Genomic DNA, 18,426 nt, shown 5'->3' with positions numbered 1-18,426 from the left:
GGTGAACCTATATTCCTGACCGTGACCTCTGACCTCTCTGAGAGTTACTTGCAGCAACTGTGAGCTGTTGCAAAAACGAGGCTGCCAAACCTCACATGACAGCATAATGAAGTTTTCTATCACGTGTAAATTTGATGTTTATGACATAATCTAGCTGATGTATGTGACGAAGGTGCAGAAACTCGGCCTCATACCCTGTTCGCTGCTGTTGTCTCCGCTGTGTGATGTGTGTCCGCCGCTGGATGGACCCGGTGTTCCTCCAGAGCGTGTGGACGCTGTGTCGTCATGATCTCTGTTCCAGGACGTCTGTAGTACAGATAGAGAGAGAGAGAGAGAGAGAGAGAACAGAGAGGCCAGTCAGTTGATCTGAAGTCAGCTCCTTGCTGTTGTTTTTTTCTTTCATCATAAGTTGTTCTTTTTTTTTGAATCTGCATACTTTATTATCTTCTTTGGAAAAGTTCTGTCTACATATACTGTACATTACGTGGAAGAAAGCCTACACACAAAAACACAAACTCACACTCCAAACAGAATTCATAATTTGCCAGCTCTCGAACCAGTCACGCAGTGTGTGTGTGTGTGTGAGCCCCTGCAACAATCTTCTGGATTGAGGATTATTGGGGGCTCGATGCAGAGAAAGGCCCAGACAACGAGCAAGCGAACATGTTGTATTAGTTCCCAGCTTTCTGAGGCATGCAATCCACGGCTGCCTCCATTTGGCTCAAACCACTAGCAGATGAAAATACAAAACAGCTACAACTTAAGATAGGCCGCCGCGAGTGCCAGGGAGTGATGTCATCTAAGCAGAGCAGAGCAGAGACAGAGGGAGAGAGAGGTAAATAACTCAGAGTATTGCTACATAAGTATAAATCCTCAGTTTTGTCCACAAATGAAATTTAAAAAAAAAAAAAAAATGGATGACCAATCCCACTAATGTATTTAAATTTCATTTTGGGAAGCAGAGCCAAGGCAGAGACATAACCAAATAAGCTCAAGTTTTCCCACAGTCTTTCCTCAAACAAAATATGGAGGAAAAAAAATATTGCATGAGCAACCAAACTGGCGCAGACTTAAAACTTTATACAGCAAAATGAAAAAGCTCATTTCTTTCTCTTTGACTGCACGAAAAACGACATATGACTGAGCTGACTGGTGTTAACTAACTAGTTATATCCTCCTAGTTTGTGCAATCAAACGTAAGAAGCAGCTGACTAGACAAGAGAGACTCTGGAGACCAGGGTTTATATATAGTAAGCTCTGTTTAAGTGTGCTTGTGTGCGTGTATGTGTGTAAGGGTAAAGGACAGTCTTAGGCCAGATGAGTGTCAGCTGCACAATGTACGGTAAGGAGCAAATGGTCCAGACAAGGCGATAAAGGAAGACGCACACACACAAACACACAGCAAAACCAAGATCCCGACACACATACACGTCAACAGATTCAGTGCTTACATTTATGCATGTATGCAGCACATACACACCACATAAACTACCTAACAACCACGCACACAGAGTCAAGTCACACTCTGCCCCATGTGAAGCTGCTTCGTAATATTGAAACCAAACCAGATGTTACCTCTTATCTCTCAGTGCCTCTGAAAGGCAACATTAGCGCTGAGGACAGGAGAGAAAAGAGACTTCAAAATAGAAGGAAATAGAATCTTATGTCTTATCACACGCAGCGGGCTATCACAAGCAAACACACAACAAACAAAACGTACGCACACAAACGCTTACTCGAGCCTCCTCCACCGCCCGTGTGAGCCTATCTTTGCTCTGTCAAATCAAATGAAGCAGATATCAAGGGGCAATGTGGTGTTTGCATCACGCTTTTAGGGCTACGTGACGAAATGAGTGATAGAAACCCACACGGAAGAAGAGAGGAAGGAGAGGAGAGAAACACACTGGGTAACAACTGGTTTCAATTGGGATACAACGAGCAGCACTGCCTCTGCGAGGAGAATTTGCAGCTGAGTTTTAGCATTATAAAAAAAAGAACACATTAATTCATAACACAGGGTTTGTTTTACACAAAATGCAAAGGGAATAAAATAACAGAAAAAAAATATACAAGTCAGCAAATTCAACACATTTGGGTTCTATTAGAGCCCATTTGATGTTCCTGGGCTATGAAATTATAATCCAGTGCTTACATGGACGATATAATCGTTGTTTTCCAAATTAGGCTTTGAGGCTTTGCAATAAAGAGGAAATTCACTGCACAAAGCCATGACAAGGATGGTGATTGGGTAGATAAACGTTGATTTTAACAGGGATAAGATACCAAGAGGGTCTTTTTTTTCCACCTCTTACAAATTCTTTTTTGCTGACCGTAGAACAGTGAAAAATGAAACACCCGTGCATGACTGAGTAACTCCAGAGAACATCAGAAGTGAGGTAATCCAGACCACATGCTCAGCACGCAAACAGTTAACACTGGCTTTTGCCAGCTCCTCCAAAAGTGCAGCTTTTAAAAATGAGCAGAACTTGTTTATTCAGAGCTCTGTGAAAAAGAATAGCACAGTACCCGAGGGACGTCGAACGGCAAGTATTAAAAAACCCAAGAGCCCCAGCTCGCAAAAAGGATGTTTTTTTTTTTTTTCATTTTCTTTTTGTTTTAATTCTGTAACAAATTCCACTTGAAAATATAATTACAAAGTGGAGGGGGAAATGGCAAACTATTGCATTAGCTGTAATTGAACAAAAGACCGCTATGCCTGCTGGGAGGTGGCCGCTGAGGCCCCATGGGAAAGGGGGCGGGGCTGAGACAGGACCTGGTGGCATCTCCGCGGGGACAGGGAGTTTATTTATAATCACAGGCCACCCTTGGACCGAACAGGCCCAGCGCTGATCTAACACGCAATTAATATACACACAGCTGAGATCACACAACCGACCAACACACACACACACACCAGTGCACACAGGTCACGCTGCATGTGCATACACACCCACGCAGACACTAAAACACTTTTTTGGTCACTTAGCTTGTACACACGCTCGCACAAATACTTTTTATCTACCTTATGCAAACATCACAGAACCGCCAAACTCACAGTCCCTATTTAACAAAAGCACACACCTTCACCACAAGACACACAGCGACAAAAAACACACACCCTCTGCCAACAGGACTATAGCACACGATGCAGAGGCCCACCTTTAAAAAGTGGGATATGCAAATTCACAAGGTGAAGCTCGAGGAAACAGAGAGAGAGACAGAGAGAGAGAGAGAGAGAGAGCGCTGTCCCTCTGCATATACAGCACACACTTGATTTATTCTGTCCCCTTAATGAGCCACTGTGGTCTCACTCTCTCTCTCTCTCTCTCTCTCTCTCTCCCTCTCTCTCTCTCTCTCTCTCACTCTCTCTCTCCCTGCCTCTCTCTCGCCCTCTCTCCTGTGCAGGATGTAGATTAATTCAAAGCTTAATTGTTTAGTAAATTCAATTTTCCACATTCTATTCTGCCTAGCTTTAGCTAAAGTTCTTAAATCTGCAGCGCCAAGCCGAGGGAACCCTGTTTGTGAGCCATGCATACCTTTTTTTTTTCTTTTTCTTTTTTTTCATTACCATTTTTCTTCCCTCCACCACCCTAATTCACCATGAAAAGATTTTCCTTGCTGGAAATTCTGATTCCGCTATGATCGGTGAGGCATTCCAATCCAATGCATTCTCATTGTGCCGCGTCTAAGATGCAAGGGGGGCTTCCCTTTCTCGCTGTGCCAGGCCCCATATCATACAAGCGCTCATGCAAGAAATGTTGCCTTGCCAATTCATTTGCAATAATAAAGAAAATGGTTAAGGTTGTTGTGCTTTGCCCCCCACCCTCTCTTCTTGCCTCACTCTGAAATATCTTTTGTGATGATATGGATATTTACTTTTCACTCTGTGCCAGCAAGCGTGTGGGAATAATCATATGTGCATACTTAACGGCACAGACATAAATATCCAAATAACCCCCCACACGTACACTCTTCAGTGGTGGTACATCTGAATCAAAGATGACAGTTGGGCTACTCCATCCCCCAGAATGCTTTGGTGCATCTGTTCTCTGCAGTTGTTTTCTTTAACACATTTTCTTTAACACATTTTTGACCTTTGCAACAGCGCTGCTTCCTCAACTTGAAATCTGTGAGAATGCCATGTGTTGTAGCAGCGAGATGGCCTGCAATAACTCCGGACACATTCTCCCACTCTGCTGAACGCTGGTGGAGAAGCTGTTGGGAGAAAGGGCCTGAAAAGGCAGCTATTGTAAACTCTTGTTTACTTTGCTTTCCGCTGTGACTAGATAAAGCAGGATCTGCCTCTCTGATAACCAGCCAGACGAGCACTTGCCGAACTACCTCTGCTTTCTCTGCTCTCTCCACCCCTCTCCTCCCCTTGCTGCAATATTAGTAGTTCCAAAATGAAAAGAGGGGCTGATAATGGTATGCATGGTGCAAAAAAAAAGAAAGAAAAAGAAAAGCAAAAGACCCCCTCCCTCCCGTTCTGTTCTGCACTCCCACTCCTCCCTAACTCTTCACAATAGACAAAGAAAGAAGAAATAACCTTATAATTGCTGAAGGGGGTGAGAGAGAAAACTGGATTTGGTCTCTTGAGTAAGTAAAGTATGCTACATTGAATAGCCGTCAGGTACTCTTCAATCGGCTTTTTAAAACCGGTAGGTTAACCTCATAGAGACAACCAAAGATAATTACATGTTTGAGATAATTACCAGAGCTTTCAAAGTCCATTTAGATGACACTCACGGAAACTGATTTTCTTTCTGACTTTCTTTCTCTGTGGCCTCTTCCACTTCAGCTCTCGCTATAGACTCCTTGTTTACTCTCTGTGAGCTGAAATCCAAACAAAAACATTAACTTGAGTGCCTTCCCCTCCATGCTATCTAACCCCGAACAGAGCATATTCTTTTTTTTTTTTTTTCACTTGTGAATGAAAAGGCAGGCGTAATTTCTTAATGACATGTTTTGCTGTGGTTTCTTCGTTAGCCTTAGCCTAGCTTGACTTACAGCCCCTGCGCCGGGATGTTCTCTGTGGATTCCTTGGAGACGGGCTGTTTGTGACGGTGGCCATTGTCAGAGGCTTGCAGGGGGTTAAGGGGGAGAGGAACTTTCCATTAGCTAAGTACACATGTGTTAAGCCAGGTTATTGTTTACTTAGCCAAAGAAACCACAGCAGGCCTCGGGGACAGACATGGCCGCCCATCATAAGTAACACGAGACATTAGCCAAGAACTTTATTTGCAATTGGGATCTTGTGGCTATCACAACAGAGTATCTGTGACACAGTGCGGCTCCACTAAGGACTAGTTTCCAGCAATAATGCATGATTTAAAAACAACTAATAAATCAACCGAAAGAATCCAGAATCTCGTACAAAAAAAAAAAAAAAAACCCAAATGCACCGTGGTGTGAAAATATACGAAGGCACATAAGAAGCTCCTGACGTTCCTATTCTTTGAAGTCACTCTGGCCTTGATTTGCTTAATCAGAATCACCCCTACTTGCTATTCCACCACAATAATGAAGAGGCTAAGAAACACACAAGTCACGTGGTCTCCTCTTTGTATCACTTGTTGAATCCTTAACAGCCGCCCCACATTCACTCCCCAATGGAGAAAAAAGGGGAGTTCAGGAGAGGGGAAGGAGGAAGGGGGGTGCAAAGGAGGGAGGGGGGCGAGTGGGGGTCAAACCTCTCCTCTATTCAACTACAAAAGCTGCGATTACCAACAATCACCACAATGATTCAAAAGTTTGTATGAAGAACAGCAGCGTGCCACTGTAGGAGAGAGAGGGGATGAAAAAAAGAGAGAGAGTGGGCGCCTGTTAAGTCAGGTGTAACTCGATCCATACTTCAACGAGAAGCGGATAGATTAGCGATAGCAGTGTACTGATTAGGAAAATTGTGGCTGACCCCAGCGGTCAGGGTTTCCATTGAGTTAGGAGGAGGGGGGTGCAGGGGTCACTCTTTGACCGCCAGAGTTACCTAAACCAACACTGCTGGGTCTCACTGACCTGGAAACCAGCAGTTGTATGGCATAGCAGTGCCAATTGTTGGGAAAAGATACCGCGATAGCGCTATCAAGAGTAAATTCTTAAACAGTGACCACAACACTAAGCTCACACAGGCAGGGTTTGTTTAGGAAAGATTGTGTGGGATATAAGGGAAAAAAAGCAGCAGATCCCAAATGTATAGTTGTTATTTCAGATTGTAGATTATTCCACATTCTTTTTACATGATTTCAAAAGCACATGCACACACAAAAAAAAAAATCACGTTCCACAAATCCTCTCTAATGTTAAAAAAAAAAAACTAAACTAACTCAACAGATCAACTGCTGAGCATCCATAATCGTTTAAGACTCGCACACATCCCCAAAAAGTCAGGCGGAGAATATTTTTAAGGGAAATTTCAATTATTTCCAGCCGCACTTCAGCCTGCATGGCTCAATCAAGTAGAGGAGCTCTTGAGACTTGGAGAGAGTCCTCAGCACTATTAGTAGTGTTCTGCTCTACAGTGGAGAGCCCGGGCCCTCAGAGTTCATTAGCAAATTGCCGTGCCCCTCCCCATGCTCTCTGTGCAATTAAAGGCAACTGTGCAAATGACGTACAGCGGCGTGGAAATACCTCCCCGCTTCTGTAGGCTGAGGTGAACATGTGTGCCAGGCATAGAGGGATGGCAATCAGCAGAGCGCCTACCGCCACATTTCCACAACAACAACAAGAGGACTGAGAGAGACGCGGCCATATTCAGTGCGGACGCAAGCCTTTCCACATTAAAGGCCTCCGCAAAATTCACACAGAATACCAGAATTTTACTGTGCCTTTTATGTTTATATACGGCTGAGCTCAAAGCAGGACGTATATGTCTAACGGGGCAACTGAAAATGAGCTGCTCCAGTGCAGAAATGAGGCAAACATGGTGGGAAGCTCTCCAGGGAGCGGCAGGGAAAGGGTTAAGAAAGTCCAACTGGTGCTAACCAGTCACTCCACTCACATAGCACCTGAGGGGGGTGCTGCATTCATCAGGCCAGTCTGAGCACACACACATACACACACATGCACACACAGCAGCGTACACACAAACACACAGACATGCACATATATGCATACACTTGTAGACGGATGCATGCACACAGCCTGTACACACTCGCGCGCGCACACACACACATACACACCTACACAGAAAGACACATACAAACACAGGAGGGTGAGCCCAAACTGGCTGGGCCGCATTCACAAGCCAGCGCAGAGCCTCTCTGACTTTTTCACCTCTCAGCTATGCTCTGCTTTCTTTTGAAAGGGGCGCTCAGCGTCCCTCCATACTTGCCTGCATAGGCAGACGAGGAAAACAATGTAAAGACATGTAAAGAATATTCCGAAAATTACTGTCATGACGCAAGGGCGCATAATGCAGCAAAGAAAGTCAGCGTTGTTGGATTGTTGAGTTTAATAAATTCAAAGTTTTTTCTTTTTTTTTTCCTCTGCTACAGTCGCCTCACTGGAATAAATTGCTTTATGAATAAATGAGCCTGCTTTCTCAGTCTTGTTAACATTGTTCTTTTGTGCAAATTCTCAGTATTTTTTTTCCAGTCCACTTCAACTTTATGCCCGAGGGCATATATTAAAAATACATATGGAAAGAGATAATGCACACACAACGCAAATTCGTTAAGGATGTCACTGCCTAACAACTGCAGATAAGATGTCACACAAAAATAGCCCACAAAATTCAAAAAAATATATATTCCAGCCGCAAGTAAGTCATGAAGTGCAGTGCCATTAGATTGACAATATGAGTATTCAGCAGTGTGAAGCATGCACCCTCTCCCTGTTTGGATATGCCCATTTACACACAGCCTGCTGCTGTGGACAGTCTCCATGTTATCGTAGTGGAACATCAGCCCATCCCTCAATATTACACATCTGTCAAAAAGTTTTCCCTGCATTTTAATGCAAACTATGCCTGTAGGTCATTTATATGATTCTGTCTGAGTAAACATAAGCTTATGTGGATTAGTCCTGAATTGGCTATATGGAGAGACCATCATTATATTAAATTAGGCCATGTCTTCATCTTACAGTCAATTAAAGATCCGCATCAGTGCCCCAAGCACAACATAATTTTCTTCATATACCTAGAAACCCAAGGGTTTTAACACACCCTATTTCCACATCTATATACCATAAGGCTTCATTCCATGTCCTGACCTATCTATGAAAAAAAAAAAAAAAAAACTTTTGACAACTGAATCCCCGAGAGAATACAAGAAGCCGTTCAAAGAGACACTTAAATGCACAAGTGGCGTCTGTGTTATTTAATTCTGTTTCTGGATTAAATGAAGTATTATCTTCCGGGTGATCTTTCTCATTTCCATAATCAGACATAAGGGCCGGGGATGGAGGAGTGCCTGCGCGGCGGGGTGGGGTTGTTCCCAGTCGGGCCCCAGTCCGCTCCCAGTCCAGCCATTGAGCCCAGAACATAAAAGCCGGTGGCTGCCTCTCTCTCCACTCAGACCAGCCACTCAACCATATGGAAGTCCGCGGATTTAAATTATTTAGCCTAATCGCTTCATTACTTTTTATGTCGGACTATCCAACTAGCCTAATCCCTTTAATTTGGACACTTGATTTTTTTTTCCCCTCGTCGGTATCCATAGGTTATAACCGCTTCTCTCCTAAGCCATTCCTTAAAACTCTGGGATAGTTTAACTTATTGAAACACGGTCTCATAGCCTGCAACCATGTCTCCTGCACAAATGACTCCAGCTATTAATGGCCGAAAATCCAGATTTGCATAATTCTAATCATCGGTTGCTGTTATCATTATTTAACGGCAGTGTGTGGACCATTAGGGTCATGCCTGTGCGCACACTACAATGTCCCCGGAGTGCCAACAGTCAGTGGAGCACATAATGAAGGCTGTGGTTATCTCTGATATCTCCACAAAAGGAAACACTCCCTAATCTACCTTTAATACCCGCTGCTTCTATAGCTTTCGAAAATAAACGTTCTTATTGGCGCTGAATCCGTGCGCTCTGAGCGAAATAAAGGAGGAGCAGAGGAGGGGTCTCGATAAGCAATGTGCACTCATGTCTAAGGAAAAATACTGACAAGACGCGTAATGAACCGTGAACTTCACAGTGGAGAAACCCAGGCACCTAAACCACAGTCTGCAGCCCATCCTGCTGCTGCTGCTCTGTCTCCTGAGCTTCACAGCAGAGAGGATCTGATAACGTTTCGTTTTGTTTCAAAAAAAGAGACGGAAGGGAGAGAAAAATGGGGAGAGACACTAAATTAAAATCGACATGGAACAGGTCAAGTTTGTGGCGATGCTTTTTCCAGCTAATCTTCCCAGGTCTGTTCCGGGTGCAAGTCTTAATGGACCAATAATAGCAACATTATTCAGAAAATTTTTCATTCCGATGGATGGAATGTAAAACGGCCCTAATCATATGCAAATAACAGCGCAGCGGAGTAGTGACCCAGAATAGCTGAATAACCAGCAGGGAGAACACACACACACACACACACACACACAGGGAGAGAGAGGGAGAGAGAGAGAGGGAGAGGGAGAGAGAGGGATGTACCTGATCAAGGGCCACCGATGATCTTGTGATTTCCTCGCTGTCTGATTTGGACCCGCCCTCTCTGTCGTCTATGACCAAGTCGATGGGCATCTTGCCTTTCAAGCAGCTTATGTACCGGTGACAGAAATTATCACACAGCTCGTGTACCTACAGGGGCAGAAGGCAGAGGCGTCACACACTCACCCCAAAAGGGACATCATCACACAGCGGTGACATGTGCAACCACAACACCGCCCCAACTCACACCAACACACGCGCGCACACACACACACACACACGCGCATGCACATGCACGCACACGCACGACACCCTTTGACATGCAAAAGAGCCCCGAAGTGTTTTCTGGGCAATTTGGAAAAACCTGACGATCACAGCACAGTTGCTGCTTTTAAAATATTTAAATATTTTAAATAGAGTTAACATGAACCGACGACTGATCAATGACAACATTTTATTACTTTTGTAGATAAATTATAAAAAATGTCAAAACTAAATTTTATTTATTTTGCCTCCAAAAAATGGTGTGTTTTATTTTTAATACATTTTCACCTTTGCTCAGAAATAATAAAAACAATGAAATAAGATCCCTTTGGACTCCTCCAGGCTAAGATGTGTCCTGTTCCCGTGCCGTGCCGTGCCGTGGTGGCAGTGCGCTCCATCCGAACTGTGACTGTAACTTTATTTTTTATTTATTTATTTATTTCCCCCCTCCTCTCAAAATAGAGATATCGTCGAAAATTGACAGTGACAAGAGGGCTCAGGGGCTACAACGCACTCAACACCCGTGTTAAATTCATCATCGGTGCCCCGGGTAGTGGCCATTAGAGGAGGGTGACCCGCTTGACTGACATTTAAGGTAAACTGTTTAATTTCGTCTACTTATTACATTATCACTGCCAATGCGGCGCATCCTGCTGCATGAGTAAAACAAAAACGTCAGACGCGCGGGCAGAGAGACAGAAAACTGCAATCCACCTTAAACTTTAATCAGCCTGCTGAGTTTTCTTTATAGCTGCACAATATACAGCTTTTATACAGGCTACAACCTGTGTTACAGACTGCAAGATCTGTGAGGAAAGCAGTGCACGCAGAGATGAGTTCTAAAACTAAAACTTTAAACAGATTTGATAATGTTTCATAGTGTTAAAGTTCAGGTTAAAGTTGACTGTAGAGACCACTGTAGTCCATCTGATACGGAGACAAATCAAGAGTTTTACACCCACCACTCCTTCTATCCACAGATGGCTGCCTGGGGCCTTTTGCCCTCCACAAAGAATCATTTCTAAAACCCGCAAAGTTCGCCTATATGTTTCACCTTGCATGCAATTTCTGCCAGCATTAAACTTCATTAAAACATGCGGGGAGATTTGGGCACAGTGATATCCGTTCCAGTTGTAACAGCTTGCGTCGTGATTAAACGCGGAAGAGAAATGGCCCCATGATTGATTTTGACGCTAATTATAACCGACTAGCAAAAATACATTTATGCAAATTCAGCCCATAGGTCTGAAGTGGCACACTGGACAGAAATGACGAGAGAATATTACCTTCTCCAGCTCCAGAAGATGAAATCGTAAAACTTGAATGGCTTGAATCATCTGAAAATTTAAAATAACAATAAAAAATGAGCTGCTCACATCTCTTGATATTAAACAGGCACGTTTTTCTGATACAAGTAACCTCAGACGAGGAAAATATTCATGTGGATGGATTTTATGTGGAACTGATATTAAACTTGGACGTTATTGCAATATGGAGAGCAGGCATACAGTACAGACCGGCGCTGCAATAAGCCTCAGAGTCAGAGATCTATTAGCCACCAACTAGTCGTGAGGAAAACGTTATTCTCATATCACATCCAAAGTACCAAACTGCACGAAGTGAAAAGCATGAATAGAATAACTTTCCAACAGAGTTCAAAGGTTTGTGACAGCTGTCAAACAGTGGCCCTTCATCTGCAGATACAACCGGGGGCCATCGTGATATCAAACAGCCCAAAAAGAGGAACATCACCTCCAATCCTGCTTTAAATTTTCAGCACCACATGGTTCTCTTGACACATATGTACAGCCTGCCGATATACATGCAAACAACAGCTGCTACATTCAAAACTCTGATCAACTATGAGAAATCTAGTTAATGACATGAAAAAAATAATGTAAACATTATGTATCTTACCAGATTATCCAATTCTGGATTCGATGAAAATAAAGGCTTTTCTGCCCGAATCTAAAAGCAAAAACATTTTCATAAAACACATGAACATAAACTATTCTAAACTTATAAATAATATATAATGTAAGATTAAATATAACATGCAAGTGCTGAAATAACAGTGTATTAATTTTCACTTTACGCACAGCAAACACTAAATGAAATTAAAGCATTTTTAATATGAACTTTTTTTAATCGGCGAAATGTTGTTTTATTTGTTTTCAACGCAGATTTAACTTTACGCACAAAAGTCAGAGCTCCACACGTTGTGCATGCAAGTAAGAGCTCGACCAGCCCGAGCATGCAGATTAAAAAAAAAAAAAAAAAAAAGTCAAACTCTCCTGACCTGTTTTGCAAACACTGCTATGTCTTCATTGAAAGATTCCGATGAACAGACGTCTCCTCCCGCCACCCCGGGCTCTCTGGGGGTGCAAGTCGCTAATTCACATTTCTCAAAAATCAGTGCAAGCAAGGGGAACAGGGGGTGCCTGGGAACACACACAATAGCAAATGTCACCAGAGAGAACAGCGCCGGGGTCAAGACTACTCCAGGCTAGATTTAGCCAGCCATGCTACTCTTCAGCAACTCGCCCATGGGGACTGCTGCTGCAGCCTGTGCTATTATATTATGCAGAGGCTCGGAGAAGGGCTGCAAACACCGGGCAGACTTCTGTGATTAAATCTAGGCGCGCCTAATAGCATAAAAGCTTTAGAGTCAGTCAAACAATTTCTTGCACAGGTCTCCGTTTGGCTCAAAGGCGTGTGTGTGTGTGTGTGTGTTTGGTAAAATCCTCTGAAGCTGTAGGTGGCTAAATGCGCGCACATTTGTGTATTATTTATTGTATCAGTCATCAGAGTAAATACGCGCAGCCTGGTAACGCTTTTAAGGGCAATATGTCTCCTAAAGTTGTGTCTTTATGGCGTAAAATGGTGACACTGTTAGTGGCATGTTCAGTCACCGTGAAAATATAATGCTTAGAATTTTTCATGAACTTCTGTAAAATAATAAATGACATGCACATATGAGATTTCCCTCAAACATAATATATTTTTTTAATTTACTGAGGCCAGGCACATTAATTCAAATGATTAAAAGAGAAGAAGTAATTATTTTGCTCATAATAAACGACGAAAGGTAAAAAGAAACTAAGCAAGTTAAATTCTAAAAATACGTACAAGTTGCAATTAAATGGGACTTTGTCTCATTATTATTCTTAAGAGTCAAAATACATTTTACAGTGAAAGGCTAACCAACAGGACATCCATGAGACAGCCTCCACAAGTTTTCTTTTTACTCCTCTGGTGTTTGTTCAGTTGTTTACTCAGCAGAAACATGTGGTAAACATGACTGACGCTAAAAGCATAAAATTCCAAACTGTGCAAAAATTAAAGAACAACAAAAGCCCCGTGCAGCCCCACTCTCTCTTAGCGCCTGTGCATAAACACTTCACCGGGACACACGGCTGTACCGGACACTGAGCCGGTGTTTTCCCTGCTACAGGACTGACTTCGCACCCACTAGTCCACCCCGGCTGCCCCTTCCGGGGCCTGCCCGCCAGAGAGCGAGTTTCCCCGCGGACCGGAGGCTTGCACCTACCCGTATATAGCGTCTTTATCTCTCTTGAGAGCGTCGTTAACGGAGGAGCCCATACTGGGAGGCATGGTGTTGGTGTGGGCGGTGTGCGGGTACTGGTGAGAGTGCAGCTGGGGCCCGTGGTTGAGGTGCACCGCCTGCATGGACCGGGCGCCGTGCGGGTCTCCGTACATGGTGGTCGGGATGCCCACCCCGTCCATCGCGTAGTGGGGCAAGTCTTCGTACTGCACACAGCAAACACGCGGGTCCACAGTGAACAGACATGCACAAGCATATATCAGACTCTGGTTATAACTTTGCTATGAAACCACAAGTCAGGAAAATATTATAAAAGTTCTTTAAAGTTGGAGAAGTGAAAGCCAAAGACGTGCTTTTATTTTAAAGGAACAAACTAAAAATCTGTCAACTGAGCGAAATAGTCTCATTAATTTCCAAAACCAGTCGACATGTTTCAACATTTCTTCTTGATTAAAAGTGCACTGAGCTGCCTCTTTTTGCTTCCTTTCAAACTACTGATACTTTTAAAACATGCACAACAAGAGGAATACCCTAAACCCTATACCCCTGAGCTGCTTGATTTTGTTTTTTATAGTTTTCAAGAAAACAAGTTTTACAGACTGAAGTCGAAGTGACCTGTTAAACAGGACATTGTTTACTGCAGGAAAACTACAGCGTTCTGAAGTGAAAACTACTTTTGTTCTCTGCTTATTCACCGTGACTGTTGTAGCTCACAGGAAAAATAAATCTGAATTATTCTGTGTTCACAATTACTGGGACTAAAAAAAAAAATAGTAAAACTAAAGCAACGTGGCTCAGTTGTTATCATGCATATTATTATTGTCATTATCATTCACCAGGCAGTAATTGGGTTTTATATTGTGTTTTCACTGTGTACAACGACAAATGACTTAAACCTGTTAATTGCAGTGTTTTCTAATTTTAAAGGCTCATAATTGTGCAGCATGTTATTACCTATCAAGCACACTGTGATTAGTGCATGCAACAAAAGCAAGTAAACGCGTGTTGTGTTTTTCAGACGACGTTAAACCGGAGCTGGAGATTCAAACTTTTTTTTCACGCGTCAGCTTTGAGTTAAATGATGGACTGTGGTCCGTTACGTTATTGTCTGACAGTTATTAATTAGTTATTTTATTAAAAGTTTGCAAAAGCTGAAATGAAATCTTTCTTTGAGGTTTGCTTCTTTAACAGACTTTTTTTAAAAGGGCTTGAATTATTGATAATGCTCTCTGAAAGTGACAAACAAGTGCCGGGGAGAGAGTAAAAAGCATTATCACTTAAAGCTGAGCATTTCGACCCTAAAGGCAAAGAGGTGCAAACCCCAGCGTGGTGCAGCTCCAGTGCCAAACTAAGCAGCTAAATGTGCCCAGTGTGTCCCTCACATCTCCGCTTTTACTCTGTTTACTATCCGCGTGAAGATCCAGCCGCTGTTCTGAAGCAGTCGTGGAGTGTATGAATCAAAGCGTTTGTCATCACCTCATTACTAAAAAAACTGCCTCACTGGCATTATGCTAATATTGCGTGTTTCAGCAACACTTCGCGGTGTAAAGTCGTAGGATGAAGCAGAACTAACGGCGAAGTGAGGATTTTTGTTTTGCTCATAAACGCTCCGCTGAATATGAAATCTTGACGGAACAGTCCGAGGAGAAATGAGGAGATTTGTTTTGCCTCTATGCCCTCCCCCCATTTCGCTTCCAGTAACTGGCCTGTCATAACTAATCTAAAAAACATAGCCGATGTGAGATATGATCACGCTTCCAATGTCCCTCGGTGGGCCGGTTTGTGGAGCAAACGAGTGCGGCCGCGCGTAATACCGTGCCAATAGACGACAAACATGAAATTGTGTCTCCATGTGTCAGCAAGACGGCAGAAACTTTCGCCGCGAGTGTGTGTCCGTGCGGGTATGTGTGTCATTAAGCCACGTTACAGTGCAGGATTGCATTCAAGCACAGTAGACTTAGAGAAACTTTTTTTAGGGGGGATAGCTCTACGTACCCGTTGCGCCATAACCCTCCTCACTCCCTGGTCGTCCTTTCAGTTTAGATAAATCCCCTCTGAGGCCAGGGTGGAGACGAAATGAAGAAAGAAAATCCAAATAAATGGGAAGATGTTTCAGCCAAAATCCCGTTTGCCTTTTTTTCCACGGAACGCTGAAGCCAGTCCCCGATTTCTGCGCAAGTTTAGCCCAGGCGCGGCGAATAGGTCCTCGGCTATCCTCGGGGCAGCAGCGCCAGACTCCTTTTCCCAAAACCAGGGTGAAAATAAAATAGCCCCTCAAACAGAACTGGCGACTCTCATGGCTTTTTGCCACTCCGCCTGTCAGTCAAAACGCGAGGGCTTGTCAAAAGTACCGGATGAATGATGGTCCGACGCGCGTCTCCACGGGATCGGCACCACCTAAATGTTAATGGTCACAATCACAGTTAAAAAATGAAGCAGCTCTCCTCTCGTTTTCTTTGATCACTCTCGGCTCCCGGCTTGATTTTCTTATGCAAAAGCGTCTAGAGATCAAGAGGAGGTGGGGTGATAATTCTGGCTTAGGCTTTCTTAAAGGAGCCACGATCGATGCTGTGCGTGTGTGCGTATATGAGTGTGTGTATGTGTCTGCATGTGTGTGAGTGCGTGTGTATGCGTGAGCCGCCTGCCCGTTTGTGTACAATGGATGTGTGTGTTGAGCTGAGGAGGAGCGGAGGATCTCGACCAGACTGCTGAAACCCGGAAGTAGTGGTGGCCATAACAGGTCGCGTCTTACACAACGCACCGGGCTGCAGCAAGTCGTGCGGAGAGGAGGGGGGGGTGGGAGGACTCTGAGAGCCCAGCCAGCCGCACAGCGAGCTGGAACAACACAGGGATAAACAGAGAATATCCACCTATGACTCCAGCTTCATGTCTCATCCTCATAAACTGACTTTATTCTTCAGTCTGGACTCGTTTGTAAACGCTGAGACGTCTGAATTTCGCGGATGACGCCCTCAGCATCCACCACTCTGCTTGTAAACACTTATTTTTACGACTTATTGAACCTGCTTTCAACTTGGATGTGAGGCATTGTCAGGTTTGTTGTCAGGAGCCTTTATGGTCTGAACTGTGGATTAGGTTTGGACTGGATTTAACTTTATAATCAATCGTTTCGTTTCCATCATCGCGAGTTAAATTACAGGTGTAAAACCAGTTCATCTGAATAGTTTTATAGTCAGCTCAGGCTTCTGATAGGCTGTCAACATCATGTCTGCATGAAATCCATGCTGTGTGCTGTAGCCAGAATCCAGTCTTGCAGGTTTTGGGCCTCTTGGAGCTCATCACCAACTTCTCTTCAGTCCATTTGTTTCTGCCTTTGCATTAGTATAAATAAGATTTAAGACAGGAAACGCACGGCCTGAGATGCTTGCAAAACTGTGTATTCCAGATAAACAGAACAACAAATGTAACTTTTTTCAAGTTATTTGGGAAAACCGTTTAGATTTAAATTCAAGAATTGATTGTTTTTTAATGCAAAAGCGGTGTAATTAGTCTTAATCTTTACACCGAGTGTGGCTCGGAATTTTGAAATAAGTCTTGAAAACGTTTCAGTAGCTGTTTAAAGCATCTTTTATGTCTAAATAATAGTTCACATGTTGTCCGTCCCTCTCCCCCACAGCAGCGCTGAATGGGTCGCTCCAGTCTGCCCGGGCTGTCCAATGGCAGAGAGGCACAGAGATGGGAGCCCCCTATTGGCTCCCCACATGATCGATCCGGGACTGATTGATCGGTTATAGGCCACATTTGCTACAAGGCGCAAAACAAAACATCGTCTGCGAACAGAAAACACACACTTTGCGTTTTCCGTCAGTTTCTGCAGGCTGTAAATTCACCAAAACACACAGTATTAGAACAAGAGCTCTCCCCCCGTCTCTCTCTCTCTCTCAGACACACATACACGCACACACACGCACACACACACACACACACACACACACTAATTTTCACATCTCCAGCTTAATTACTTACTTCTAAACGCACTCACACTTTGACTAAACTTCTCCAAAGCAAACAGACGTACACTCAGATTAAGGTTTTGTTATCTTTCTTTTGTCTCAGAACTTATTAATTCAACTTTTGTCTCCTCATAATGAACTGTCCGCTCGAGTCTTCACCGGTTTGCAGTGCAGAGATTGTAAAAGTTTGGTCAAATATTGATGAGTTTTAATTTATGGAGGGGAAACTTGGATTCTCGAGTAATCACTCAGTAATGTGTGAATGTAAATTAAGACAGTTTGAATTTACTGCGTTATCTCGTTATATTTGATGCCTCACTGGGATATAAAGGGGTAAAAATCTCATTTCATTTAGTTTATCAAGATTTTTTTTTTTAATTAAGAAAAGTAAGTGCGTTTAACTTTCTCAAAAAAAGTGCATAAGATATTTATGAGATATTTCAAGGGATAGGAACTCATTTTAAACGGACTCGGTTACATGGACAGGATTATTTTTAAGAGAAGACGCTCATGTAAAGTATATCCAGAAATTTCAACAGATTATTGTTGTTTTTTGTGGTTATTTTTCACATGATGATCACCAACCGGAGGTTTACTCAACTTTTTTTGTTTATTTCTCAGATCATCACACATGAATGGAGAGTCTTTAAAAGAGCCACATTATCTCCTCATTATGCTCATAAGGTGTTGCTGGTCGGTGACAGCCTGTTTGAAGGCTTTTTCCCCCCGTGCAGTGCGTCCAGTCATCGATCATCTGCCCCCGGTGCCAGAAACGGTGTCATAACATGATAATGCGGCTTCACACGTTCGGCGGTGATTCCTGTGGCAAAAAACCCCGAGCGCTAAGATCCGATGGGACAATTTCACAGGCATGAAATGACTATCAAAGCCTCCTGCAGTCCAGCCGGCGAGGCTCCGAGGCGCGGACAGCAGAGAAGCCAGGAAGCCGCGCAGGACGCACGGACTTTTACGCACAGAGATACCGGATCAAATTATGCGCTGTGTGAATGTGCTCGTCGAGTTTGTTAATTCAGTCATT

General features: G+C 43.5%; 1 protein-coding gene across 1 annotated transcript in view; it reads right to left on the bottom strand.

The window, feature by feature from the left end:
• Nucleotides 1-16,097, bottom strand: part of LOC121189830 (homeobox protein Meis1) — an 82,016-nt gene extending 65,919 nt beyond the window's left edge. The window contains exons 1-7 of the mRNA XM_041050298.1: nucleotides 15,409-16,097; nucleotides 13,399-13,619; nucleotides 12,148-12,289; nucleotides 11,766-11,816; nucleotides 11,135-11,185; nucleotides 9,588-9,734; nucleotides 195-306 (exon numbers count right to left, since the gene is read on the bottom strand). Coding sequence (XP_040906232.1) covers nucleotides 195-306; nucleotides 9,588-9,734; nucleotides 11,135-11,185; nucleotides 11,766-11,816; nucleotides 12,148-12,289; nucleotides 13,399-13,619; nucleotides 15,409-15,420 — 736 coding nt within the window. The 5' untranslated portion in view covers nucleotides 15,421-16,097. The remainder of the gene's footprint in view (nucleotides 1-194; nucleotides 307-9,587; nucleotides 9,735-11,134; nucleotides 11,186-11,765; nucleotides 11,817-12,147; nucleotides 12,290-13,398; nucleotides 13,620-15,408) is intronic.
• Nucleotides 16,098-18,426: the final 2,329 nt, after the last annotated feature.

The sequence above is a fragment of the Toxotes jaculatrix genome, chromosome 11 (assembly GCF_017976425.1).
Source record: "Toxotes jaculatrix isolate fToxJac2 chromosome 11, fToxJac2.pri, whole genome shotgun sequence".
Classification (NCBI taxonomy): Eukaryota; Metazoa; Chordata; class Actinopteri; family Toxotidae; genus Toxotes; species Toxotes jaculatrix.
This window is presented reverse-complemented; position numbering and strand designations above follow the sequence as displayed.